This window comes from Zeugodacus cucurbitae, chromosome 4 (assembly GCF_028554725.1).
Source record: "Zeugodacus cucurbitae isolate PBARC_wt_2022May chromosome 4, idZeuCucr1.2, whole genome shotgun sequence".
Taxonomy (NCBI): Eukaryota; Metazoa; Arthropoda; class Insecta; order Diptera; family Tephritidae; genus Zeugodacus; species Zeugodacus cucurbitae.
The window spans coordinates 17,586,491-17,612,037 of NC_071669.1; the positions used below are offsets into that span (position 1 = coordinate 17,586,491).

The 25,547-nt window shown below is 36.2% G+C and overlaps 5 protein-coding genes across 7 annotated transcripts; 1 reads left to right on the top strand and 4 right to left on the bottom strand.

The window, feature by feature from the left end:
* Positions 1 to 73: 73 nt before the first annotated feature.
* On the bottom strand, positions 74 to 2,033 carry LOC105215869 (aldo-keto reductase family 1 member B1). The gene is made up of 6 exons (XM_011190041.3): positions 1,898 to 2,033; positions 1,434 to 1,833; positions 1,206 to 1,348; positions 648 to 1,131; positions 368 to 576; positions 74 to 309 (listed from the first exon to the last, which is right to left on the bottom strand). The coding sequence occupies exons 1-6, from the start codon at positions 1,993 to 1,995 to the stop codon at positions 267 to 269; spliced, it is 1,377 nt and encodes a 458-aa protein (XP_011188343.1). The 5' UTR covers positions 1,996 to 2,033; the 3' UTR covers positions 74 to 266.
* Akr1c6_0 (aldo-keto reductase family 1 member B1) lies at positions 2,024 to 5,731 on the bottom strand. The gene is made up of 4 exons (XM_011190031.3): positions 5,426 to 5,731; positions 5,145 to 5,287; positions 4,394 to 5,077; positions 2,024 to 2,315 (listed from the first exon to the last, which is right to left on the bottom strand). Exons 1-4 carry the CDS (start codon positions 5,546 to 5,548, stop codon positions 2,270 to 2,272), a joined length of 996 nt encoding a protein of 331 aa, XP_011188333.1. The 5' UTR covers positions 5,549 to 5,731; the 3' UTR covers positions 2,024 to 2,269.
* Positions 5,732 to 10,755: 5,024 nt separating this feature from the next.
* On the bottom strand, positions 10,756 to 12,478 carry LOC105215852 (aldo-keto reductase family 1 member B1). Its single transcript, XM_011190018.3, has 4 exons — positions 12,195 to 12,478; positions 11,723 to 11,865; positions 10,967 to 11,659; positions 10,756 to 10,909 (listed from the first exon to the last, which is right to left on the bottom strand). The coding sequence occupies exons 1-4, from the start codon at positions 12,432 to 12,434 to the stop codon at positions 10,864 to 10,866; spliced, it is 1,122 nt and encodes a 373-aa protein (XP_011188320.1). The 5' UTR covers positions 12,435 to 12,478; the 3' UTR covers positions 10,756 to 10,863.
* A 2,272-nt stretch (positions 12,479 to 14,750) lies between these two features.
* Positions 14,751 to 20,285, top strand: LOC105215876 (acyl-protein thioesterase 1). 3 transcript variants are annotated; one of them, XM_029042699.2, is made up of 9 exons: positions 14,751 to 14,907; positions 14,965 to 15,091; positions 15,335 to 15,400; positions 15,462 to 15,931; positions 16,044 to 16,075; positions 16,844 to 17,231; positions 17,317 to 17,472; positions 17,557 to 17,574; positions 19,548 to 20,285. In XM_029042699.2, the coding sequence occupies exons 4-9, from the start codon at positions 15,881 to 15,883 to the stop codon at positions 19,626 to 19,628; spliced, it is 726 nt and encodes a 241-aa protein (XP_028898532.1). In that variant the 5' UTR covers positions 14,751 to 14,907; positions 14,965 to 15,091; positions 15,335 to 15,400; positions 15,462 to 15,880; the 3' UTR covers positions 19,629 to 20,285. The 3 variants fall into 3 exon arrangements, with proteins under 3 accessions (XP_028898532.1, XP_028898538.1, XP_054084898.1); XM_029042705.2 differs by lacking the exon at positions 19,548 to 20,285 and adding an exon at positions 17,702 to 17,977; XM_054228923.1 differs by having other exon boundaries at positions 14,758 to 14,907; positions 14,957 to 15,091.
* LOC105215880 (ribonucleases P/MRP protein subunit POP1) lies at positions 20,242 to 23,235 on the bottom strand. The gene is made up of 4 exons (XM_011190068.3): positions 22,211 to 23,235; positions 21,328 to 22,146; positions 20,715 to 21,241; positions 20,242 to 20,652 (listed from the first exon to the last, which is right to left on the bottom strand). The coding sequence occupies exons 1-4, from the start codon at positions 23,103 to 23,105 to the stop codon at positions 20,311 to 20,313; spliced, it is 2,583 nt and encodes an 860-aa protein (XP_011188370.2). The 5' UTR covers positions 23,106 to 23,235; the 3' UTR covers positions 20,242 to 20,310.
* Between the last annotated feature and the right edge of the window lie 2,312 nt (positions 23,236 to 25,547).

Genomic DNA, 25,547 nt, shown 5'->3' on the forward strand with positions numbered 1-25,547 from the left:
TAAAAAATACAACACTGCTTTAAAGTAATTGTTGATGCTTTCACTGGAAATTAAAAATAGAAAATACTGTGAGTGCTTTTATTTTTATAAAGTGTAAATTTATTTAAATATTTTAGTGCTAAATAATAACAATTTTTCACTCCCAGAAGCGCTTTTCTATTATTGAAAGACAGTTTTTTGCACGTTGAATATATCAGGTGAGAATTTCATGAATATTAAACGTAATATTAAGTAGTTAAATATTAAGTATTTGTTTTAAAATAATATTAAAATTTGTCATTAAATGGATAATGTGGATGATTGGCTAACCTGTAATAAATAAATATTATTAAATTTATGCAATTTCATACCAAATGACATGTTATACATTGATAGCGACACGCGACGTATTTTTTTGTCCAACTTATCAATAATTTTCATCTCTTCATCAGATAATTCGAAATTTGTGACATCAAAATTGCTTTCAATACGACTTGGGGTCACTGATTTCGGAATGACTGCATTACCGCGTTGTATTTGATAACGTATACAAATTTGCGCCGGTGTGCGTCCAGTATTAAAAGCTATTGTCTTGATCTATAAGAATAATGCTCAGTTGTGTCATACTAGTGTTATATTAAATAAGAGATTAATTCCAATAATCTTACCAGATTATCATGCAATACATTTGGCTCATCTTTCTTTACCCAGGGTCTAGCTGGCGCACCCAATGGACTGTATGCAATGAGTACAATACCTTTTTTCTTCAAATATGCCATAAGACGTTTTTGGTTAAAATACGGGTGACATTCAACCTGATTGACAACCGGTTTTATTTTTGCAATTTTCCAAATACGCTCAATTTGATGCTTATTGAAATTAGCAAGTCCTATCGAACGCGTTAAACGCCGTGCCACCAGCTCCTCCATTGCTTTCCATGTCTCAACGTAATCTACACGGGTGCCAATCACACGCCCACACGCATCGTATGGTATCAGTTCGTCTCCAGCTCTGTACCCCATAGGCCAATGTATGAGGTAAAGATTCAGATATGACAAATTTAAATCACACAAAGATTGCCGGCAAGCACTCATTACTAAATGGGGATCGTGAAATGTGTTCCATAATTTACTGGTTATAAATAGTTCGTCGCTGAAAGAAAAAGTTGAAAATTTTTTTTTAAAAAAGTATTGCACAAATTATTAAAATAGTTGTTTAAATAGTACCGTTTAACAATGCATTTTTCAATTGATTTCTTTATTGCTTTACCAACTGCTTCTTCATTTTCGTAGGCATGTGCACAATCGATCATGCGGTAACCGACTTTTAAAGCGTGCTTCACTGCCTTTTCAACCTTAGCACTTGGCGACTATAAAAATTGTAATAATTTATGTGTAAAATATTAATGTTAAGAAGTTTTAGCATTTTCTCATTTCATCAAACAAATAACTCACCAGCCAAGTACCAAGTCCAAACATGGGCATTACATAGCCATCACGCAATTTAACAGTTGGAATATCGGTCTTTTTCGCTCTGCAGTCTTCCGGTAGTTCATTAACCCATTTTAAACGTGGCACAGCTCTTAAACATTTGCTTTTATCAGGTTTCTTTTCAACTTTTTTTTCGGCACATTCGCCTGATGGTGATTTCGAATTTGTATTTGTAACAACGGTAGTTCCCTCCAGTAATAAGTTTGTGAAACTTTTCTTTGTTGGCGATGACTTTATGGCATGTTCTGGTGCGCTGTTCTGAGCTGTTAACGTATCACTTATGCCACTAGCGGCGCCAAGCGTTTTCGAAATGTGTAATTTTTTTTGCTTTTTTTCGCCGACATTATCTTTGTTTGATGTGTTACTAAAATTAAATAAGTAAAGCCGCTGCTTGTCAAAATACCGTTATTTACTATTATAGCACTCACGCAAATCCGGGAAAATGGTATATGCGATATTCACCAGAATATTGCCGAAAAGGAATTTTACTTATTAATTTTAATAAATTTATGTTGAATATTTTCATGCTTAATTTAGAAAATTTTAGCCAGAAATTATTTGTTAGTTAATTTGTTGTGAATATTAACATTTTATTGTTGTTTTAATTTGAATTTTAAATAAGTACAAAAAAATTAATTTTGAATTTTCAAATTAGAAAAATTAATTTTTTTTCACTTATGTTTGACTTTTGTGTGCTTCTTCTTCCAGTTTTTCATTTTTATTTACGTTTTATTTTTGAAAATTTATCAGTTATATACGTTCCGTAAAGTAGTTGGTATATATTTTCGAAAACAGTGTGCTCAAATGCAATCATTTTCAAAAGGATGGTATGGATGTCCAGAGGCGCTATAAAAAATATATGATATTGATAAATATATTTTTTTTTAGGAATAACAAGTAAGGAAAGGCAAAGTTTGGGTATAACCGAACATTTTATAATAAAGTTCACTAGATTAAAATATCTAAGAGATTTGCCGATGTTTTTGGTAATAAATTACCCTTAAGCACTGCGTTCTTTATGTTCGATAGTCGGGGTCTTGAAAAGTTATAGTCCGACCTCGACAATTTTTCCACAAGTAGTGCCACAGATGATATATAGTATTTGTGTAAAGTTTTATTCCGTTATCTTCATTGGTTCCTTATGTATATATTATAAAGTGAAAGAATAAGATGGAACTCAAAATTCAGTTATATGGAAAGTAGGCGTAGTTGTGCACCGATTTCGCTCATTTTCCATCGGTGTCATTAGGGTGTTAAGGAAATATTAGCTGTCATCGAGTGGCTAACTGCTATACACAAGCCAATCGAACAATCTTTCCAAATTTCCATACAAACTGGCAGCACTGAAATCGAATTGCACAAATTTATTTTTTATTCAATAAATTCAATACAAAAATACTGACGATTTATCTTCGCAGGCCCTTTTCATTTTCAAATTTGTGTATAACAATTTTTATTATTTTAACAGTAATTTGTCCTTTGAGCCGTTCACAATAGTAAAATGGTTCTAAAATGTGTAAAACAAAACTTGGTAGCACTCAGCAAGCGACTATTGAAATTTTAATGAGGTATTCGCATACTCTCCAGCACGAATTCAACTAGATATCTTTGTTGTTGCTTTCACATGTAAAATTTTTGACAGGCGAGCAGCGCCCAAAGATAGCGAGCAGAGAAGTGACCAATCGATGGCAGCTATTATATACCGAATTTCATTGAAATCGTCGAGTAGTTTTTGAGATATCGTTTTTGATCCATAGATTTTATTAGAGGATCGCACTGCGACCTACGGTCTATTGTGCCCTCTTCTATTTATCACAGAATACCGTCCAGTTCTGTAGCTCTAAGAAAACTTAGTAACGCTGCAGGGCTGGTGGTCGTGATACTTAATCACGCAGTGACATTCCAGGAGTAGGTGCTCAGGGTTTTCCGCTTCCAAATCACAGAATCTGCACAGTTCCGTAGAGCAGATCCCGAGTTTGTTCAGATGACACCTTAGTCTGCAGTGGCCAGTGTAAAGTGCCACTAGTTGTCTCATTTTGTTTCGTAGCGAAGTCCCTGCAGTTGCAGCCAGTAGCGATTCCTACTTTCTTTCGCCTTCGAGTAGTCCATTTCTCAGAGCTTGCGGACCAACGGCAATGAAGTTCTGTGGCCCCACCGGCCTGGTAGCCGCGGCCCTTCTAGCTAGCTGGTCTGCGAGTTCGTTGCCTTGTATACCTCTGTGTCCCGGTACCCAGAACAGTGTTAGTTTGTTGTTGCTGCACACGCTATTGAGTTTTCCAATGCAGTCCAGGATCAACCCCGAGTTTATTTCGAAGGATGATTGTGCCTGGAGAGCTGCCTGGCTATCACTGATGATGGCAATTCGTTCGCCGTGATAGTTCCTGTCCGATATTATTTCAGAGCATTTGCTAATAGCATAGACCTCAGCCTGAAAGATACTGGGAAAGTATCCCATGGGCATCGACAGCTTAATACGTGGTCCCGTGAGCCCGGCACCTATTTTGATCCATAAGTAAGCGACGCCACGCCCATTTAAAAAAATCTAGGTTTGTAAGGGGACACTTAAGGGAAATGGCTCCAGAAGTTTGGTTTATATAGCTTTGGAAGTTTACGAAATATGTACAAAAAACTTTTCGCCATTTTGTGGACGTCCTACCATGGTCGCAAGGAACGTGTGTACCAAGTTTCTTCAAGATATCTTACTTTTTACTCAAGTTATCCGTTGCACGGACAGACGGACGGACATACAGACATCCTGATCAGCTCGTCTCGTCATACTGATCATAACCCTATTCTAACGCGTAACTTACAAACAACCGTTATGTGAATAAAACTATAATACTCTCTTAGCCACTTTGTTGCGAGTGTATAAAAATATCAGTTCTCATGCAATATTAGAGAAATTATATTTTATGTCAACTTACTAAGCAAGCGTGTTATTTCGGTAGTTGCAATTCATCAAGTCAAGCACTTCCATATCCTTCCGACACAGTTTGAAATTTTCAACCATTACATTTTGTATCATATGTTCCTTTTTTGTTGTTCTCGCCAATACAACATTGCCGCATTGCACTTGATAACGTATTAATATCTCGGCTGTGGTTTTATCATATTTTCTAGTCAAACATAAAATCTTTGGATTACACCTAAACGCTGTGATATTGCCATTTTTCCTTAGCGGTCCAGTTGGATTGCTAGCCATAAAGATTATGTTGTGCTTGCAGCATAGATCCATTAATTTCTTTTGTGTTAAATACGGATGACATTCCACCTGTAGGTTAGCCGGCGGTATGCGTGCCACTGCCAGTATGCGTTCGATTTGTTCGGCATTGAAATTGGCCAAACCAATGGAACGTACCAGACCAGCGTCGACCAGCGACTCCATTACGCGCCAAGTGTCCACATAATCGATATCCGAAAATATAATTCCACCTCTAGTATTGCGTGGATAATTCTCGAAGCCGTCTTGGAAACCCATTGGTGTGTGCATCACATAATTATCGAGATAATCAAGTTGCAATTCCTTTAATGTTGCTTCCAATGCGGCACGCACCCATTTCGGACCGTGTCGTGAATTCCAAAGCTTACTGGATATATAGAGGTTTTCTCTGAAAAATAAATAATATTTTGTCTATTATTAAAGCTCATAAATCGTATGCAAATACCCTGCACTACCTCTTTATGGTACCCTCAGCGATTTTCTCTTTGATTGCCAGTCCCACCTCCTGTTGATTGCAGAAGATTGGCGCACAGTCTATATGCCGTATACCAGCATCGATAGCATCCTTTACGCAGCGTGTAGTGATGTGTGCTTCAATCTGGAAAAAATCAAAAATCAAATGTCAATTGTTTCAGTCCCCAAAGTACATGTATTATTGTATTTCCACTTTCCGCATTGAGGTCCTGTGTTCCACCTAGGAACCTTGTGAAAAAAATATATATTTGTTTCCACTTACATCTTGCGTGCCGAGTCCTATTATGGGCACTTTAACGCCATTGTAGAATTTTACAGTTCGTGCCAGCGCGGTTTTAGCATCACGATCGTCCAGCAGACAGGTTTTTGCACAGGGCGCATACATTGCAAGTGCGCCTCGGACCTAGTTTTGAAGAGTTTTGTAGGCACTGTGACTGCTTGGATTTGGTGACGCCAGTTGTCGCTGTTTCAACGCTGCAAAGCGCTATTTTTTGCGCTTGCACGAAAATTTTGAAGTAGAGGATTTTGTTTGAATAATAGTTTGAGTGATTTTTTTTCAAATCTCATATTTGAAAAGTGTTTGTTTAGTGCATAAAATAAAATTAATGAAGTTGTAAAATATTTAATATTTGTTGCTTATAATGTAGTATTTATATTGTCCTTTGGACTTTCAACATTAAACATGATTTTAGAGCTACTAGTCGGGTCTAAGTAACCGGAAAGTGTCCGGTTTTATATCCAAACAATGACTATCAACCAACAGCATTCCTCTACAATTTCTGCGGAATACTTTTTGTCGTTATAGCAATAACACAACAAAATTTTAAAATTTGAAAAACATTTGAGAATTTGAATTCAAAAATTGCACTATACGGAAGCATTTACTTTTGTCTGGACATTGGACCGAACTATTTTTTGACTATGTAAAAAAAGAGTATTCTTCGATTTTCGAAGGTGGCCTTAATAAAGGAAATATTTGCATTCGAATTTCGACAAAGGTTTTTTGGATTGAATATACATTTTCCTCTTTATTCAATAGTGTATAAAACTTTTGGGCCAAGCTTACAATACGAAAAATACCGGATCCCTTATAATATCAGTCATATGAGCTAATTTTTTTAAGCTAAACAAATTTTTTGTAACACCCAGAAGGAAGCGTCGGAGGCCCTATAAAGTATATATATAAATGATCAGTATGTTGAACTGAGTCGATTTAGCCATGTCCGTCTGTCTGTATATATACGAACTAGTCCTTCAGTTTTTAAGATATCGTTTTGAAATTTTGCAGGTGTTATTTTCTCTTCACGAAGCTGCTCATTTGTCGGACCACTATATCATATAGCTGCGATACAAACCGAACGATCGGAATCAATTGCTTGTATGGAAAATTTTCGCATTTGACGTGGTATCTTCACGAAATTTGACATGGATTACTGCTTAAGGTAATAATATAATCTTCGAAGAAATTTTTCAGATCGGTTAACTATATAACCTTAATGTTTCTAGCAAACAACCCGGCTAAAAAGAATTGGTAAAATGTTTTCTTTTTTTTATTTACTTGTTCTTACGTCTTTAGATTTGCTTAAACACATAGTTACTAAAAGAAATGCACCTGTGAAGGGTATATTAGCTTCGGTACAGACGAAGTTAACGTTTTTTCTCGTTTTTTAATTATTTTGTCGAAGCCAAACATTTCGATTTTTGAGGCTAACTTTGAAAATCGCCCGGAAAACATTAGTTTGGTCCAATACTCTGTCCAGAAAAAAATATCTCCACAATAACTTACACCATTCTTATTTTTATACTCTCGCAACAAAAGTTCCTATTAGAGTATTATAGTTTTGTTCACATAACGATTGTTTGAATGTCATAAAACTAAACGAGTTAGATATAGGGTATAAAGAATCGCACTAGGAAGAAGCATATCTGGATGTATTTTTTTTTTTACCCCATTACATACCATCAAAATTGATATAACCGAATAATAAGCACGCCCAACTCCCATACAAAGGTTAGGTTGAAAATTACTAAAAGTGCGTTAACTCACTAACGAAAAACTTCATAAACACTAAATTTTACAGAAAAAATGGCTCGCTGCACTAATTTTTTTTTTTAATGGAAAATGGTCGTGGCGTTGTCCACCTTGGTCAAAAACCATACTCGGAAACTACTCGACCGATTTAACTTCCCCTAGCTCCCATACACCTAATTATAGGTTTTTCAAAAACATTATGGGTTTTATGCCGCATATATCGGTTAATATGTGAGATATCTTAGCAGAATTAAGTGAGCGTATAGTCTTGGATATACTGTAACTTGGTGGTGAAAATGTGTGAAATCTGTTCCGGAATTACCTCAGCCCTCATATACTATATATGCTGATTTTCGATATTTTATTTTTTATGCCTAATATATGGGTCAAATTGTGGTATTTAAAAAAATTACATCAATAAATTGCGCGAGTATAAAAAGTTCGTTTTCACCTGAACAGATGAAGCAACAACAAAAACAACAACAACCTCGCTTCTTGGATGCATTGACAGCAGAGAAACGATCGCTGTTTGAAGAATATGCGAAGGACGCCGACGTACCGTCCACAAGCAGTGGCAGGGTTGGTAATTCACTACCACTGACATCCCAGAGAGAGAAAAAGTGTGCTAGGGAAGGTCGAGCAGAATCGAACCCCACCAAAGAGAGCGCTAAGGTAGTTAACGGCGTACAGTCTGAGCGTAAAACGCCCATAACTGTGGCCCACAGAAGGAGAAGGCACCGCAAGGGCAACTACCCTCCCCTTCCTGAGGCAGGATGTCCGGGTGGCCCTGACGAAACTCGCAGGATTGGTATGAGTGGTGCTACAGTGAAGTGGTACCTAAGGCATCTCGAAGAAGGGAAAATCGCCCGAGGCAGCACAGGAGCTTGCTCTTGACAGAGTGAGAGTGGACAGCAAGATGTCTCCAACAACTGACTCACCCCGTGAGAGGCGTTCCTCTGAACCCAAACGGTATGGATCGGACAAATGGCTAATGCAAATCCCCTCACAGGACAAGGGCGGGCATGCTGTCCAGCAGCCATCGCAGGTAGTAGACAGCCAGCGCAGCTATGCTGATGCTCTAAGAAGCATACGCATAGCGTTACTGCCGCTGAACCACCCAGCGGAAGCCATGGAACCAAAAACGCTCATCGTCTTCCAAAACAGGATAATGAAACAGGTAGCTAAAGGAGGGAGGCACGCTCTTTCCTTCAATGGAGTCTACTTCCGATCAGGTAAGCTTCTGGTCGACTGAAGGGACGAAGAGACCGCCACCTGGCTTACGGAGACTGCTCCCAGGCTTGAAGGGTGGAATGGTCCAGTCCTCTGTGCAAAACGAGGAGATGAGATACCACTAATGCATAGCATAACGGTATTCCTTCCTAGAAGTGCTGAAGAGCCTCTGGAGTTCGCATTGCAGCTAATAAAGACACAGAATGAAGGGATTAATACCTCAGCTTGGCGATCAACAGTACCATCGAAGATTCCGGCATAAGACTATACATTGGCATTGAGGATGTGTCTTACAGAATTCTCCGGAAGGCGCCTTCCGCCTAAACTACAGGTTTAGCGCGATCCATATGAGTCCCTGGCGGCCTAAGCCCCAAAGTGATAAAGAGGGAAGCAGCCCTAAGGCTCAAGGTGAGACGAAACCAATCGCCACTACCGCCCCCGTGTGTCCAGGTAAGCAGACAACTACTGTCAGTAAGATGGACACACTTGAAGCGTTCCTTCGTGAGGCAGTAGAGGAAGCCCCCTCTACCCAAGAGTTGATGGCAGGACTGGACGAATTAGTCGCTAAGTATGGAGAAGTTAGCGACTCTGAAGACTTGCCCCTCCTGGAGCCCATCCTGTGGTGGACTCCCCCTTACAGATCGCTCAGGTGAATCTGTACCACGCTGTGGCAGCGTCAGCGGTTATCGTAAACAGGTTCACAACAGAAAATCTGAGCATCATCCTAGCCCTGGAACCTTGGGCTATAAACGGAGAAATCAATGGCCTCAGGACCATTAACAATCTAGGCTTGTATTGTCTTGAAGGAAGATATTGATTTCTTCTGCTTTTCAGAGCTCTTAACACAGGATCTGGTGGCTGTGCAGGTCAAGGACATAAAGGGATTTGAAGTGGTCCTAGCATCAACCTATTTTCCAGGCGAGAGCATCGTAGGCTGCATAAAGTTCTGGTCAGGGGAAAAAGCGACACCACGCTAGCAATAAAATTCCCTGACTGGTCATATACAACTAGTGCAGAAGACAGAACTAGGCCCGGTCTTATATAGACCCAACCACTCCTACTGGAATTTTGTGTTTGTGTTTCACCACGTGAAGTGGTCATTAGGGACCTTCAGAAAACTTAAGGCTACGAGAGCAGACGGTATCTTCCCGGCCCTACTAATAAAAGGTGGAGACTTGTTGCTTCACTGCCTAGTAGGAATGATGAGAGAACGTCTCACGTTTGCCTACATCCCTCTCCTGTGGAGGATTGCGAGAGTTATCTTTATCCCAAAGATAGGAAAGAAGTACTATCCAAATCTTTTAGGCCGATAAGTCTTACTTCCTTCTTGATGAAAAACATGGAGAAAATTATCGACAACGAGATCAGGACGAAGGTGCAAAAAATACACCCTCTGCATAATAGTCAGCACGCCTACAGGGAGGAGTCCTCTCCCCCCTGTTATGGAGCCTCATCGTGGATGACCTTCTTGTATTGCTAACAGAGAATGGTCAAAGAGTGCATTGATAGGCTCAATACTCTATCTTTGCAAAACAGTGTTCACCTAATCTGGGTGCCGGGACACAAAGTCCTCTCCCCCCTGTTATGGAGCCTCATCGTGGATGACCTTCTTGTATTGCTAACAGAGAATGGTCAAAGAGTGCATTGATAGGCTCAATACTCTATCTTTGCAAAACAGTGTTCACCTAATCTGGGTGCATTCGGCTGCCTCAACTAAGCTGCTTGGCCCAGAACCCTTTATAGCAGTGGGGCCACACACAATTAAGGAAGTGTTCCGGAACGAACTGAGGAAAGACAGGCAGAGGTATTGGCGGCAGGCTACGTGTCTACGCCAAGCAAAGTGTTTCATTGGAGGGTATAACACCTAAAGATTTAGGTGTGTAATAAATCTTCCCAGAAATAAACTAAGAGTCTTGGTGAAACTATACACAGACCACTGTAAGCTTAGGTACCACCTACACAACCTGGGCATGGTCTCATCAGAAACGTGTCGCTTCTGTGACTTGGAGGCAGAAACTCCCTTACACCTACTCTTAGATTGTGTAGCACTTCACAGAAGTGGGAGAAAATTATTGGGTCTCAGCAACCCAACTGCGGATCGCATCGACTCGCTCACTCCAAGCACCATTCTTGAATTTGTAAGAGTGCTGGGACTGATAAAGTTGTTGTAGACTTAGGGAGGGTACAAAAGACCACATCGTCGTAGTGCCTTCCTCTAAAATTTCTATTCTTCTATTCTATGTGTAGAAATTCGAATTTCATACCCCTTCTGCAAATTTAACAAAACACTTTGGTAGATTTCAAATACTATTACATAACAAATTTAAATTAAAAAAATAAAAAAAAATAAATTAAATAACCATAATAAATTCATATAAACCTTATAAATAATTCACAGCTACATAGGTTTTCAGTTTTTGCTGGCATTACCAGCCGAACTAATTTTGTTCATTTTCAAATGGATGATGTGGATGTCCTTTAGCACTACAAAGAATAATTTTTACTTATTAAATATGCGATAAACTATTTCACATTACTCACTTCTGCATTAGATTGTAGCGTCCATTAAAATTGAGACCGTTAATTTCGAACATCTCTGCATCAGTCAATTCGAAGTTGCATACATTTAGGTTATCAGCCATATGTTGACGTTTTGTAGACATGGTTATTATGACATTACCGCGCTGCACCTGATAGCGCAGCAACACCAGTGCCGGTGCCTTTTGATACTTTTGCGACAACTGCACAATTAACGGATGTTGCAGCAGCTTATGTGTGCCTGGCTTATCGTAGGGTGAGTGTGGTGAACCCAAAGGACTGTAAGCGGTTATTACAATGTTATATTTACTACAGAAATCCATCAATTTGCTTTGATTTAGATATGGATGGCATTCCACTTGCAAATTGGCGGGTTTTATACGCGCCACAGCCAGCACACGCTGCAGTTGTGCAATATTGAAATTGGACAAACCAATCGATCTGCAAAGACCTTTATCTACCAAGGCCTCCATGGCACACCAAGTGTCCACATAATCAATGTCGGTGTAAATGGTGTTGCCATCTTTGTCTTTGGGATAATTTTCCTCGCTATCAGCAAAACCAGTGGGCCAGTGTATGAGATAGTTATCGAAATAGTTGATTTTCAGCAAATTCAAAGCGTTCTCGCATGCCGCACACACTAATTCCGGAGCGTGTTTTGTGTTCCACAACTTGCCGGTGATAAATAGATCCTTGCTGTTAATAAGAAATTAAAAATTATATTATAGTATTTCTGAATAATGATTTCTGAAAATTTACCGCTCCACAACACCCTCTTTGATTTTCTCCTCAATTGCCAGGCCAACCTCCTTTTGATTGCCATAACTGTCGGCGCAGTCAATGTGCCGGTAGCCAACATCGATAGCCTCCTTCACCAAACGTGTCACATCGTTCGCTGGCATCTAAGCATACACATAAACAAAAAATTGAAAATGTAAAAATGTAAAACAAAAACAAATGACATTGACATTGAAAATTTCTGTGAAGCTTTTTCCTTGCAAATGCAACTGCAATTCAATGTCATATTCTTACCTATATACATACATACATAGACACGTGCATATTTGCAACAACACCCACACACACACACTGTTGTGAAATGATTTTAATGTTTTTTAACAGTTTTATCCTTTTCTTTAGATTTTTTATATCTTTTTATTATACTCTCGAAACTAAGCGAGTGCAATAGTTTTGTTTTATATAATTTTTATTTACTACAATTGTCACTTACGCGCCAAGTGCCAAATCCAATAATAGGCATTTCGACGTCATTATTTAACTTTGTTGTTGGCGTCAACATTTTGCGAGATTCGCTTTTCGATTTTTCACTTAAAAATAGCAAATTCGTTTCTTTTGCTAGGAAACGTCCGTACGGCGCTCTTTGCTTGACTATATTCCTACAAAAAGTTGCAAAACAGCTTAAAGCAAAATCAAAATGTGTTTTCTGAAGCTTTTTATTGCTGATGAACATCACTAAAATGCACGGCAGCTTTTCAATTTAAAAATTTTTCAACGATGGAGTAAAGCTTTATTTCTATTTGATTTGAAGTGTGGAAGATTAATGTTGTTTTTGTTTGTTTTTTTTTATTAATGATATATATTTGCAGAAATAAATTTAAAAAATTAGTTTTTAATAATATTTTGCGCTTATTTTTAATATTTATTTATTTACACATTTTAAACATATTCATAAATTTAAATTCTTTTAAATTTCCTGTCAAGTGAGTTACTAGCGGATGTGCCATACTGTTAGCCTAAAAATATGCTACGTGAAAACGTTAAACTAGATATTTGTATTTAGAGTTTATATATTATACATTGAAGTATCAATCAGGGGAAAATTCTCACATATACTCTCGGACCTTATTCAAACAAGGCTAAATGAGATAAATCGTTGGGCAAAATCATGTGGATTAAACCTAAATGCAACTAAAACTGAATTAGTGATGTTTACAAGGAAACACAAGATTCCAGAGTTCACACCAACTTCAATAAACGGCACCTCGCTACCAATAAATGAAAAGGCAAGCTACCTGGGACTAATTTTAGACAAGAAGCTGTTATGAAAACCAAACTTGGAGGCCAGGGTAAAGAAGGCAGCTTTGGCACTATACACTTGCAAAAGAATGGTTGGACCAAAATGGGGACTCCCCGCGTATCACATTGGTTCTACACAGCTGTAGTTAGACCGATTATGACATATGGGATACTGGTCTGGTGGCTAATAATTGACAAGAAGTACGTAGTAAAGCGTATGGTAAGTTTACAAAGAGCGGCATGTATATGTATCAGTGGAGCTCTCAGAACAACGCCGATGCGATTCTGTATTTACTGCCTATAGATCTATTCTGCAAACAACAGGCGGCGAAATCGGCACTAAGGCTGAGGGAATCGTCGCTACTGCAAAACTGCATTAGGGGACATTCCAGTATACTCGGCAAGTTCCCATTTCTACCGAATAGTACGGACTTTCGAAATCCTATAGATATGAATCTAAACTCGGACCTACACATATCCTTCCCCTCTAGAGAGGAGTGAGATGTGGGAAAAGTGGACAAAGATTCAGAGATAAGTATCTATACAGACGGTTCAAAACTGGACAAACGAGTAGGAGGCGGGGTATTTTCAGAGAAACTGGATACGAGAATCGCTTTCCGATTACCGGATCACTGCAGTGTTTTCCAAGCAGAGATCTCTGCAATTAAAGAAAGCCTTCTCGTTTTGTCAAAAAGAGTGCTAACGACTAAGCACATATTCATATTTTCGGATAGTCAAGCGGCTTTAAAATCACTAAAGTCGCATAGAATATCATCGAAGATAGTGAAAGAGTGTTTGGATTTACTAATAGCAATGACATCATATTTCACGATACACCTGTAATGGGTCCCGGGACATAGTGACATTCCTGGAAACTGTATAGCAGATGAATTAGCCAGATTGGACACAACATTGCAGTTAGATGCTAATAAAGAGGTAATTTATATATCTCTGGCAACGTGCAGATACCTAATAGATAAACATGCTGTTGATATGGCTGAATCACAATGGAAACAATTAATGACTTGTTCCGTAAGTAGACAAACATGGCCTGAATGGAGTAAGAGCCGCACTTGTCGTTTACTGAAATTTAATAGGAATGACACAAGAACCCTTGTAGGGGTGTTAACGGGACACTGTCTGATTGGTAGACACGCCAGCAGGCTGGGGTTACCTAGTAACGATTACTGCAGAAGCTACCAGGAAGAAGAAGAGGAAGAAACGATTACACACCTTCTATGTGGATGTAAGGCTCTGTATAGGAAAAGAATTACAACTATTGGACGCGGTTTTCTCGAGGATGTGGGTGAAGTTGCTCATATCAAATTATGTGAACTTTTTCACTTTATTAAGACCACAGGGTGATTCAAAGATGACTCTATAGTGGAGGGATCACAGTCCCAGTTGTGGTGTCACAATGGGCCTCCAAAAGGACTAGGTACGTCGTTTTGACAACCACATAACCTACCTACTAAAACTAATACAGTTGAACTTCTCTAACTCGTATCACCATAACCCAAAATAAACTTAGAGTTAGAGAGACTACGAGTTATGGAAGGAAATTTGTATGAAATTTGACTAATATAACGAATAACTCAATTATGGAGAACTTCGACATTTCGAAATTTAAGTACAATAATTTTAGTAATATTAAAATCAAATACAATAAAATTAAACTAAATGAATAACCCAAAATTATTATAATTTTTTTTTATTAAAAAAATATTTTATACAATTTCACAACACTGTGCAACTGTCAAATTAAATTCTTTTTTTTTTTCTTTCGTATAAAAAATATTTTTCAATTTTGGTTGAAAATTTTTAGTACAAAATTGCATGTTTCAAAAAAATTAACCGTAACGTGCGAATGGCAGCTCTACGCTTGTAATATTTTGCAGATTATACACGTATGTATATTGATAACTATACACAGCTGTCAGTAAAATGTCAAAATAGATTTGCAGAAATTGTAATAAAGCGTTGGCAACATTGCGGATGTGCCTGCGCTGTTGTTGGGAAGTTTTCGAGCCATTGCTGTTGTCGTAAGAGGAAGTATTTGGGTGCTGAAGCAGGAAAAACTAATCAGAATTGGTAAAAATAATATTACGTTATAGCATTGCATAAAACTGAAAAATAAATTATATTAAAAAGCCATAAAACATATATAAGTTGTTAGCATAGTGATAGATAACGTGCACTTGTTTGTGTTTAATTTGGAGCGCTTCCCACCGCCCCCAAAGTAAAATCAATAACCTGTACATTTAACCACTGTTTATATTAGTTTACTATAACACACTAATTTTACATATTTTATTCATTTTTGTCTAATTGCAGTTTGTACGTGTCAACAATAAACATTGAAAACGCGCCAACAAAACAATTTACTTTAGTAAAACAGCGGTAGGTCAGGCATACATATACAATAACAAATTGTAAATTAATTACATATAAACTATTATAGTTGCAGACACATCGCTCCTAAAGGATCTACACACTACTCGTCCTTTATACGCGTTGAGCTTGCTTATTGTTTTGCACAATTTCTCTGTGCAGTAAACTTAATTGAATTGAATTGTACCTGAATGCATGCACATACAAACATATACATTTCGTATACATAACGCTTAACGTCAAGTAGTGCAGTTGTGCGTGTGTATGTGACTACAACAAACAATATCAAATTTAAACAATTGATTTGTGTTAAAAGCAAACGCGCAACACACGTGTACACATAACATTGAGTTGTACAATCGAGAACGACGACAACAGCGTGTGGCTGGAAAACGTTTGTTATTGTTAGTGTCAGGATATTTGCTAACCACACTTTTACTCGTCTCAACTGTTAGTTGGCTATTATTGTGGTTAACAAAAAGCAACAGCATGTCGATTGCACCAGTGATAATTGAGGCAACCGCCAAACATACGTCAACCGTAAGTTGATTGCATAGTTATTGATATGCTTTTACATATATATGTATGTATTTATATACGTTGTATTATCTAACTTTTTTTCCAATGTGACTAAACGTTTCGCACTTTACAGCTCATCTTCATGCACGGCTTAGGTGATACCGGGTATGTACATAACACAATTTTACTAAGAAAATTTATTTTTTATTTTTTTGTATGTGTGTAGTTGTGTATCAGTGTATTAATTAAATATCTTTTGTATGCACTGTTGATAGTTGTTATGTAAACAGTGAGAACCTACTATTATTTATTGTTCAGTAATATTTTATTTGGCGTAAAGGTTAGTGTTGTGATTTTGTGTGCATAAAAAAATGTTTATAGTGTTTTGTTACGTGGATCGCATACTTACGTTATATTTGAAAGTGAGTGACAAGTTGATATTGATATTGATTAATAAATAGCTTATATAGTGATCTTATCAGCGCGATTTTATTAAATCAAAGTTCATTCTCTTTATTTAAGGCTATACAGAGCACATTGCATTAATAATTGAATGAGTAATCGGTGAATACATGCTTACAGTGCATTTTATGATGGTATTAATTTTTTTTTTAATTTTTTATTAAAATTTTCTTTATTAATTTAAAAAAAAATTGTTTGTTTAAATGTTTTTTTTTATATTATTTTTTGTTTTATTAATTTTTTTAATAAATATTCATTTAGATTTGTTTTGACTTGCCAGAACACTTCACATAATATAAATGTAAACATATGTATGTATATTTATTAATTTTATACGTATGTAGCTAACAATAAGTGAATTACGCATATGCATGCAAGTGATGCATGTGCACGCACTGCTAATTTGATTCAATTTGTGTTAAATTTAATTTTCTTACATTTTTATTATTCTTGCTTTTGTTTTCCCTGCAGCCATGGATGGAGTTCAGCGTTGGCGACGGTACGTCCGCCCAGCATGAAAGTAATCTGTCCAACAGCACCCACAATGCCGGTTTCATTGAATGCTGGCTTTCGTATGCCTTCATGGTTTGACTTGCGTACGCTCGACATATCGGGCCCCGAAGATGAGGAGGGCATCAAGAGTGCTGCTCAAAATATTAAAAGTATGATTGATGATGAGGTCACCAAAGGTATAGCATCGAATCGTATTGTGCTCGGTGGTTTCTCACAGGGTGGTGCATTGGCATTGTACACAGCGCTGACATACAATCAACCGCTGGCTGGTGTTGTAGCGTTATCCTGTTGGTTGCCATTGCACAAGCAATTCCCGGGCATAAAAACCAACTCCGATGATATACCGGTGAGTAGTGGCGGAATTAAATTTGTTGATGTTTTAATTTAAATAATTTTTTTGAATTACATTTTTTTTTTTTTCATTTATCCAGGTTTTCCAGGCGCATGGTGACTTCGATCCAGTTGTACCATACAAGTTTGGTCAATTAAGCGCTAGTTTATTAAAGACATTTATGAAGAAAGTTACATTTAAGACATACAATGGGCTATCACATTCCTCATCGGATGATGAAATGGACGATGTGCGGGTAAGGCATACTTAAATTTATACAATTTTACAAAGAAAATTATGCTCTCAACATTTTGTTTTTGTTTTTCTCCTCCACTTACAGGATGTACTGGCCTCTTGGGTAAATTAAATTTGCAAAAATAATAATAAACAATACAATACACTAGTAAACAAAATGAACATACAATTAGTGTGCATAGTTAAGCGCGTACGTATTACTCATAAACATAAAATCTATATATTTTTAGCGCTAATAACGAAAGACAAGCAAAACAAGAAATAATAAATCTGGCTAAAATATTATAAGCATAGACTTATATAAATATGAAATAATAAAACGTTGTTTAGCCGCCAGTTTTAGTGGAAAATTATAACGCATGTGACACTTTTGCCAAAATTTCAAGAAAAAAAATTCAAAATGAAAAAAGTTTACGCAAAGCAATTTCGAAATACTCTGTTAAGCACCTAATAATTTTTGATTTCAATTGCAATATTTGAGTTACTTTAATTACAACGAAAGTACACTATTTAATGAAACGCAACTACACATAAATTAATGAATTGTTTAAAAAAAGTAAAATATATTAAGTTCCTTTTTTGATTGTAAATGAAATTACGAATTGAACATTAATATATTATTCTTTTTGTCTGTCAATAAAGATTTTAACACTTAAAGCAAAATATATAAATTGAGATTGATTGAGAAATTAAAATTCAAAAAACAAAAAAAAAACACAAAAAATTCTGTTTTGATCTGATTGTTATTTAAGAAATATTGTTAGGTATTTTTTTAGTTGAGTATTTATTATTTTTGACATAAAATATGTGATGCCACTGTTGTAGACTTACAAAATTGAAACTATTTCACTTAAATATTTTTAGTTACTTTTTTTGTTTGCCGTAGAAGACATTTTCTAAAGCAGTAAACGCTGAGTTGAACAACGTTGATTGTTTTTAAAATCGTATTCATCTCGATTGTGTAAAACTTAGTGTCGTGTGAAATTTTCAGTTTTTAGTTTTAGTTTAGAAAACGTGAAAGTGAACTGTGAACATAAATTTTATAACCTCAAAACAAAAAAAGCAGTTGAAAGTCTGTCCGCAAACGCTTGTTTGATTGCTAAAGAAGGAGTAATAACTCCTTAACACTTATTTTCTAGGAAACTACTTATTTTTATCTCTTAAAGCGATTTTACAGTCTCCTTACGTGAGCAGTTTTCTTTAAATTTGTTTTGTTATTTATTATTTTTGTAGAGTAGTCCATTAGAGTTGTCTTTAAAGTTACATTAATTTCAGATTCTTGCAGACGAAAACTTTCAAATGGTCTTCGAATATTAAGAAAATTCCGTTTAAAACTATTTCAGATTGGTTTCATACATTCCCCAGTCCCCTTAGTGTCTAATTATGCATTTATTGTTTGTAGGGTTCATACAAAATATGCCAAAATAAAGTTAATTAATTATTCAAAAAGTATTTCATTTCAAAATAAATTTGAAAATAAAAAAATATTTTTATGAAATTGAAAAAAAAAAAACAGATTTTCGAACAAAATATGCCAAAATAAAGTTAATTAATTATTTGTTTGCAAAAAAAAATTTATTTTTTTGAAATTTAAAAAACTGAATTTTTAAAAAAAATATGCCAAAATTATTATATTCACTTTATTATTTGATAACTGACACGAATTATTTAATTTTAAAATTAATTTGAAAATAAAAAATATTCTTCTGAAATTAAAAAACAAATAAATTTTCGAACAGTAAGCATTACACTGATTTTCAAAATAAAACATTTAACTGAAATTAAAAAAAAATCGCAGCATTTTTAATTCAATGATTATACTTAAGGTTAATTTCATTTCATTTGTGACACCTACCAATTGTAATATAACTGACATTGTGTATAAAATTAACGTTACTTTACAATTTACATTTAATTTTAAAGCCTCAAGCTGTTTTTTATGTTTCTATAAGTTCATTTTCATTTTTTAATTAAAATAATATTTTCGTACATAGTTCTACTTAATGTTGTCGCATTAGTTTCGTTTATTGTTCTTCATTTTGAGTACATCACTTGTATCTTCATGTGTATTTGCAGAGTGGTGACAGTAGAAAAAGTGAAACTTCAACGCTGGATGTTAGCGGCAGTGCCACAGCTCAATGCTGTCTAATATCATAGTAGCAAATCTGTGATTTACTTTGATTGAAGTATGTGATGTTGATGATAATGATGATGATGATGATGATGTTGAAGTATGAGGCACAAACAAAACACATTTTTATTAATGCAACAAAAAAGGCAACTCTCGTAACTCATGAACATGAAACTAATAACTAAAAAAGTTTAAAACTAATGAAGTGAAAACTGAAATTTAAGTATACAAACAACAAAGCAGCAACTCAAACAACTCAAAACTAATATTATATATTTTTTTCGCAAGTAGTTTATGCAAAGCAATGAATTCAAAACAATTCAAAATTCGGCGTGTATCTTTACTAGCACGCATTAGTATAAACTTAAAAAAAAAATATTTAGAAATTTTTGCACAATTTTACATTTGGCGCAACACATTTTATTTCATTGTTTTTCACTAGGCGTAAACAAATGTAGAGGATAATTTCACTGCTGTTGTTAGTTGTTAAAAACAAGAAACTTATACCTTTAACGTATAACGTAGCGTGACTGAACTATATTATTATATATTATATAATTACTATTAAAAGTAGCTAATTGTGAAGTGAGCAAAGAAGCAGAGAAAACTAAGCATAATGCAACAATGAAGAATACAAAATTAATAAAATACAAAAATGCAATATATTAAATACCACAAATCCATACTAAAATCTATCAATTCATACAATCAAACATCCAAATTGAGCTTAAAGCTAGCGAAACGGTAGTGACGACTTCTTGGATTGCGCATCAGGCACATTGGTTGGCGTACATTACACTGCGCACATAATGTGAGCAATTGTTTCAAACCGGCCGGCGTTACGTAGCCCACCGCGCAGACTGTAGCCTCGGTATAACTGAAATGCGCTGTGGTGGCATAGCCGAAAACTTCACGTTGGCATTGCTTGCGCACCGTATAGAGTGTAGAGAGATCCTCCGGCAACCACAATTTGCACATGCGCTCTAGCTGCGCTGCCACGAGTGTGGCTGTGTTGGCGGGTCTGATGTGTACGCGCGTAGTGCTTGTCTCCTGAGTGTGTATATAAAAACATTAAATAACAAATTTAAATAAATAGAATATATAAATTCAACCTGCAGTTTACGCTTTTCACGCATACGTCGCGCGCGTAAACGTTTCAATAGCTTCTTATGCGTTTTACGCAGCTGCTTGCGTTCACGTTCGACCAAATCCGGCAGCGGCGGTTCAGTGAAGATGGGTTCATGATTTGTTTTCTTAATCTGTTTGAGATTGCGCTTGAAATCGCCGCGTGTAGGCAGGCAAATCAACGAGTAGTCTTCTAAATTGCCACGCGTTTTCATGCGAAAGTGCAACTGTATTAAGCAATTATCGGGCATTTCATTGGGAAATGTCTTGCACTTTCCTTGTATATGCAGCAGTAGTTGTTGTAGCAGCGTGCGATCGCGAAGTATGTGAAAATTGTGGGATACAGCGCTACTCTGTGCTGCTTCATTGGTGCGCCAATCACGTATTAGTTCGGCAAATGGCGCGCGAAAGGGACTAACTATTGCCAATTTCTGATAGTTTTGACGTCTATTTGGCGGTTTGCGAAAATATTTGGCGCGCAATTCTTGATGACGTGTATTAGCCAGCACGCGACCTATATTAAATGAATATAAAAAAACAATATATTAAATGAATATAAAAAAAAAAAAAACAAAAAATAAATACAAAAGTCGCACATACCAGCAATTGTGTCGGGCAAGTACTCCTCTGTGCCCAGCTCGCGTGCTATTGATTCGAATTCACGTAAACCACCGGGTTTAGCGCCCCACATAATAAGCGATAACCAAATAGGCATACCATAACCAGCGGGCGCTATCACATCCCAACCACAACCGTAACCCAGACGTTTATATTGTGGCCGCTGTGAACCGGGGCGTTGTATCAGTATGACAGGCACTGCTTGCATCTCCTCTTCGAATTGACAGCGCACACCTGGCACTACAGCATGTTTGGCGCGCAATTTGCTATACTCACTGGGTGTTATCATGCTTTTACACAGGCCATCGCGTATTTTAGTATTCCATAGCACACTTTGCGCCAACTTATCAGGCATTTTGAGCAGAAAATCTGTGTTGCTAGCGCTTAAAGGTTCGTGTGGTTGTGCTTTCGTACGTTTCTTTGGGCGATTCAAGCGTGGATCTTCAATGTTTAGCGCTAGTATCATGTTGGAGAGTAGTTCACCAGGTGAACCCACATCACTACAGTTCTGCCAAAATTCCAATTGGTTTTCGTGGAAGCTTTTAAAAATTGGATTTTGTGCAAATAAAGTATGTAGCCAGGTGGTTGGAGTGTCCTCGTTCAACTGTTTCGGCTTGAATGTGTGTAGCAGCACACTTTGTGCGAGATGACCCGTGAGCCGGAAGCGATTCATTGTATCCTTCAATTCGTTAATTTCAACGCCGGTTTTGGAATTACCATATCTTTTTATATGCTCAAAGGCTAAAGTTTTCGTCATGAATTGTAAGCGACGCAATTCTTTAGGTTTTAATTCTTTGGTTGCTGTAAATATACAAGATAATAACATTAACAATTAAAATATAAAACAAAATTACAATAACATTACATTTATTATCTGCTGACAACTCGCTACTACATTGACTGGTTGTTTCATCCGTTTCTATAGGCACTTTAATGCTATTTAAAGCGCTTACTTCGAATACTTTGATTAGTTCCTCCAATACCGCTAGATATGCGCTTGGATGTACCCAAAGCCATAAGGTACGTAGAATTTGCTCCTCATCTGTAGTCTCATCACAATTTACTGGTTGCCACATGAATGAAAAGCGTCCCAGCGCATTTTCCGGATATTTGCCATCTCTAAATAAGTCGATGCTGCCTTCTCTACGTCCAGTGAGATATGTTTTGGCAGCAATACTAAAACCACAACGCGTGCTGCTTAATCTGGCAAAACCTACACGCAAATCTGCCAATTTTCCCTTCACTTCTATGCAAGCATAAAACGACATATCCTGCAATAAACAATGTTCCGCTGAGGCGCGGTAACATGACCTGTATGTTTTATCACAGCTCGACTGCGGTAACTTGTAGCCCCAACGTTCGACCATGTGAAAGCGTTTCGCATGCCATATATGTGTTTCTAGCCAAATATTCTTGCGCTGACGTCTCAAGTAATCGCGTAATAGATTACCTGGCCGGCGTCGAAATTTACGCGAAGGACGCTTTGTTTGCTGCGGTTTACCCGCTTTGGCCATTTGCGAACGATGTGCGGCGCGATATTTGCGTGGCAAACGCTTAGGGTGGTGCGACATGGCGCGTCGACGCATGTGTTTGGGCAAAGTTTGGAAGACCAATTTGCGGCTGACTGGATTGCGCACTTCATCAATAAGTTGACGCATTTCCTGCACAACATTGGCGGCATAGCGAAATGTTTGTACATGCGTGGGCAAACTCACTGAACCACCCAGTTTAGAATCGTATTCCAGCTTGTTGGAAGCCATTATATTTTAACTTTTAACACACAATTCTATAATTATTCAAAAAGCAAACATTACGCGCTAAAATCAAAACAAACAACATGTGTTTGGTTGGCAAAAACTACGCTACACGTGAAGGAATAACATAGTTGCATGTTGCTATAAACATTAGCAGTTGAGTGCAGGGTGTTTCAGATATAGGTAAAACAAATTTCTGTGTTGATGGGTTTCTGTGTATTGCGTGTTGTTAAAAGTTTTTATATTAAATTTCAAAATATTTATTTTAAACAACTATGCTACAAAGATAATGCATAATTATTTTTATATATATTTTTAATTCTTCATATAAACATTTTAAATAGCACTGTATTAATTATAGTTTGTGCTTTGTATTTAATTTCCTTACGTTTCCTTCCAGCAACGTTTGACAGTTCTCGTCGCGCTTAAATATTTCCGCTTGCGCTAGTGCAACGTAATTTCTTTTGGTGAATATTTAATAAATCTGTGCATTAAAACTATCCACAATGTTTTATTATATTATTTTGTTTGTATATAATGAGCAGTCATTGCTTATTTTGAAAATAATTTGTGTGTCCCTTCAAATATGAAGCTATTAATTCAACATAGAAAGCATCGTGCCTCCGCCGGCAGCTGCAATTGTAAGTACACATAACTTGTTATTTGTTTTATTATAACTTCTTGCAAGATTTTATAGAATAGTTATGCGGAAGATCCTACTATTTGGTGAAATGCGCTTCGGCGGATGCATATATGCAAAAATACCATATAAAATATCAATCAGTAGCAATCATTGATTTCTATGTGATTTTGAGTTAGCTTATAAAGAATGAGAGTTTGCAATTTGAGGTTTCGAAGTGCACGTTATGAATCCACTAGGCTTGAGTTTGTTGCCAGCCAGCACGACTATGCCTCTTCTATTTTTCTATTCCAAGAGTGTTTCTGTCAAGACAGAAATCCTAACAGAATTCGTTAGCTGGTCAAAGTGACTCAAAACTAAAATGCAACTAGTTTTTACAGATCATGCGCACACCATAACAACAGACGTGACTTGGTTAAGAAATGAAAAAACTACACGAGACATTTACTAATAAACATTTACATAAAAACAGTACTGATTAGAAATTTCATTATATTAAACATTTTTAAAATGTTTCAAATCATTTCTATAACTTCAAATAATCGTTTCAACGTCCTTGATTGATTGTGTGCAAAAAATTGTTATCAACACCTAATCATTTATTAAGGGATTTAGGGTCAGTAAAAGCTATTGCTGTAACTAAAGTTAATTATCATTTGAAAACTTAGTTGTTTATAGAGATTGAAAGACAATTGTGTATTTATAATCACACAGTTTACTTGTATGACAGATAAGATTAAAAATTAATGTAATCAGTGTGTAAGCTAGTTGGATGGGAATAATGTCATTTATAGAATGTGTGTATGTACGTGAATTATTTCAATGTCTAATTACAATTTTAAATTACTTGTCTAACTCACAATTTTACCCACTAGACCTCCCCATTCGATTCAATTTATGTGAAATTTTTTAGGTTTTTTTATTTTATTTTGTACAATTTTATATATTTTTTCATACTATTACTAACATAATTCATCATCATTATATATATTTTTTCTTATTTTTTTGCAACTACAACTATAAAATATTATTTAGATTAGTCTAACATTCCCCATTATACTACATTTGACTAATATTATTATTTCAATTGACTTCTAGAGAATAGGTACATATTTCAAAAAATGTTTCCTTGACACCAGGTCGTATACGTAATTAACATGAAAAGTAAAATGAAGTTTTATTTTTTCATGGCATATTCTACATAAATAGAATGAGTACTTTCATCAACACTCGAAGGATCACAAATATTTTCCATAACGAAAATAGTGAAAAAGAAAAACACAAATATTTTTACTGGCTTTTGTAAAAAATTGCATTGTGACTGCGCTAAGCTTTGATAACCTTTGACCTGTTGTACGCTCATACACATTGCTATAAATATGAAACACAATGTTAAGTAAATATGCTAAGAAAAGAAAGTGTTAGGCCGGGAATGCCTTGTACGTGCAATGTTCAGCAATGGAAATGGAAAGAGAAAAACAACAATGGATTGTATGTAGTTATTTGATAGTCAGAAGAACTGAACTAAGACAGTCTGCGGCTTAATTGTCACTTATACGGAGCTATTTGAATTACTAGAGCTACTATAATGATTGTGATTTCCTTATATTAGTTAAATTTATAACTTCTAGTTGTCTATAATTAAAGCCATGTCAACAAACTAACCTAAAAATATCGGCAGACGATAAGGAATGCATAAGTTCATATAAACAATAATTTTGGTTTATTAAAAATTACAAAATAATATTATAACTTAAAGATGAAAAGAATAGATCGCTTTGAAAGTAAAATTAAAATAAGAACAAAAA

Bases quoted from the DNA above. Each gene is read 5' to 3' on its own strand.
- LOC105215876 (XM_029042699.2), top strand. From the start codon at position 15,881: ATGTCGATTGCACCAGTGATAATTGAGGCAACCGCCAAACATACGTCA. The intron at 15,932-16,043 runs GTAAGTTGATTG...CGCACTTTACAG, and splicing joins CCGCCAAACATACGTCAACC to CTCATCTTCATGCACGGCTT. The intron at 17,232-17,316 runs GTGAGTAGTGGC...TCATTTATCCAG, and splicing joins CCAACTCCGATGATATACCG to GTTTTCCAGGCGCATGGTGA.
- LOC105215869 (XM_011190041.3), bottom strand. From the start codon at position 1,995: ATGAAAATATTCAACATAAATTTATTAAAATTAATAAGTAAAATTCCT. The intron at 1,834-1,897 runs GTGAGTGCTATA...ATTTAATTTTAG, and splicing joins TACCATTTTCCCGGATTTGC to TAACACATCAAACAAAGATA. The intron at 1,132-1,205 runs GTACTATTTAAA...TTTTTCTTTCAG, and splicing joins GAAAAATGCATTGTTAAACG to CGACGAACTATTTATAACCA.
- LOC105215852 (XM_011190018.3), bottom strand. From the start codon at position 12,434: ATGTTCATCAGCAATAAAAAGCTTCAGAAAACACATTTTGATTTTGCT. The intron at 11,866-12,194 runs GTAAGTGACAAT...GTGTATGCTTAG, and splicing joins TTGGATTTGGCACTTGGCGC to ATGCCAGCGAACGATGTGAC. The intron at 11,660-11,722 runs GTAAATTTTCAG...TCTTATTAACAG, and splicing joins AAAGAGGGTGTTGTGGAGCG to CAAGGATCTATTTATCACCG.
- LOC105215880 (XM_011190068.3), bottom strand. From the start codon at position 23,105: ATGGCTTCCAACAAGCTGGAATACGATTCTAAACTGGGTGGTTCAGTG. The intron at 21,242-21,327 runs GTATGTGCGACT...CATTTAATATAG, and splicing joins CTTGCCCGACACAATTGCTG to GTCGCGTGCTGGCTAATACA. The intron at 20,653-20,714 runs GTTGAATTTATA...ATACACACTCAG, and splicing joins GTGAAAAGCGTAAACTGCAG to GAGACAAGCACTACGCGCGT.
- Akr1c6_0 (XM_011190031.3), bottom strand. From the start codon at position 5,548: ATGTATGCGCCCTGTGCAAAAACCTGTCTGCTGGACGATCGTGATGCT. The intron at 5,078-5,144 runs GTAGTGCAGGGT...TTTATTTTTCAG, and splicing joins GCTGAGGGTACCATAAAGAG to AGAAAACCTCTATATATCCA. The intron at 2,316-4,393 runs GTAAGTTGACAT...TATTTTTTATAG, and splicing joins CGAAATAACACGCTTGCTTA to CGCCTCTGGACATCCATACC.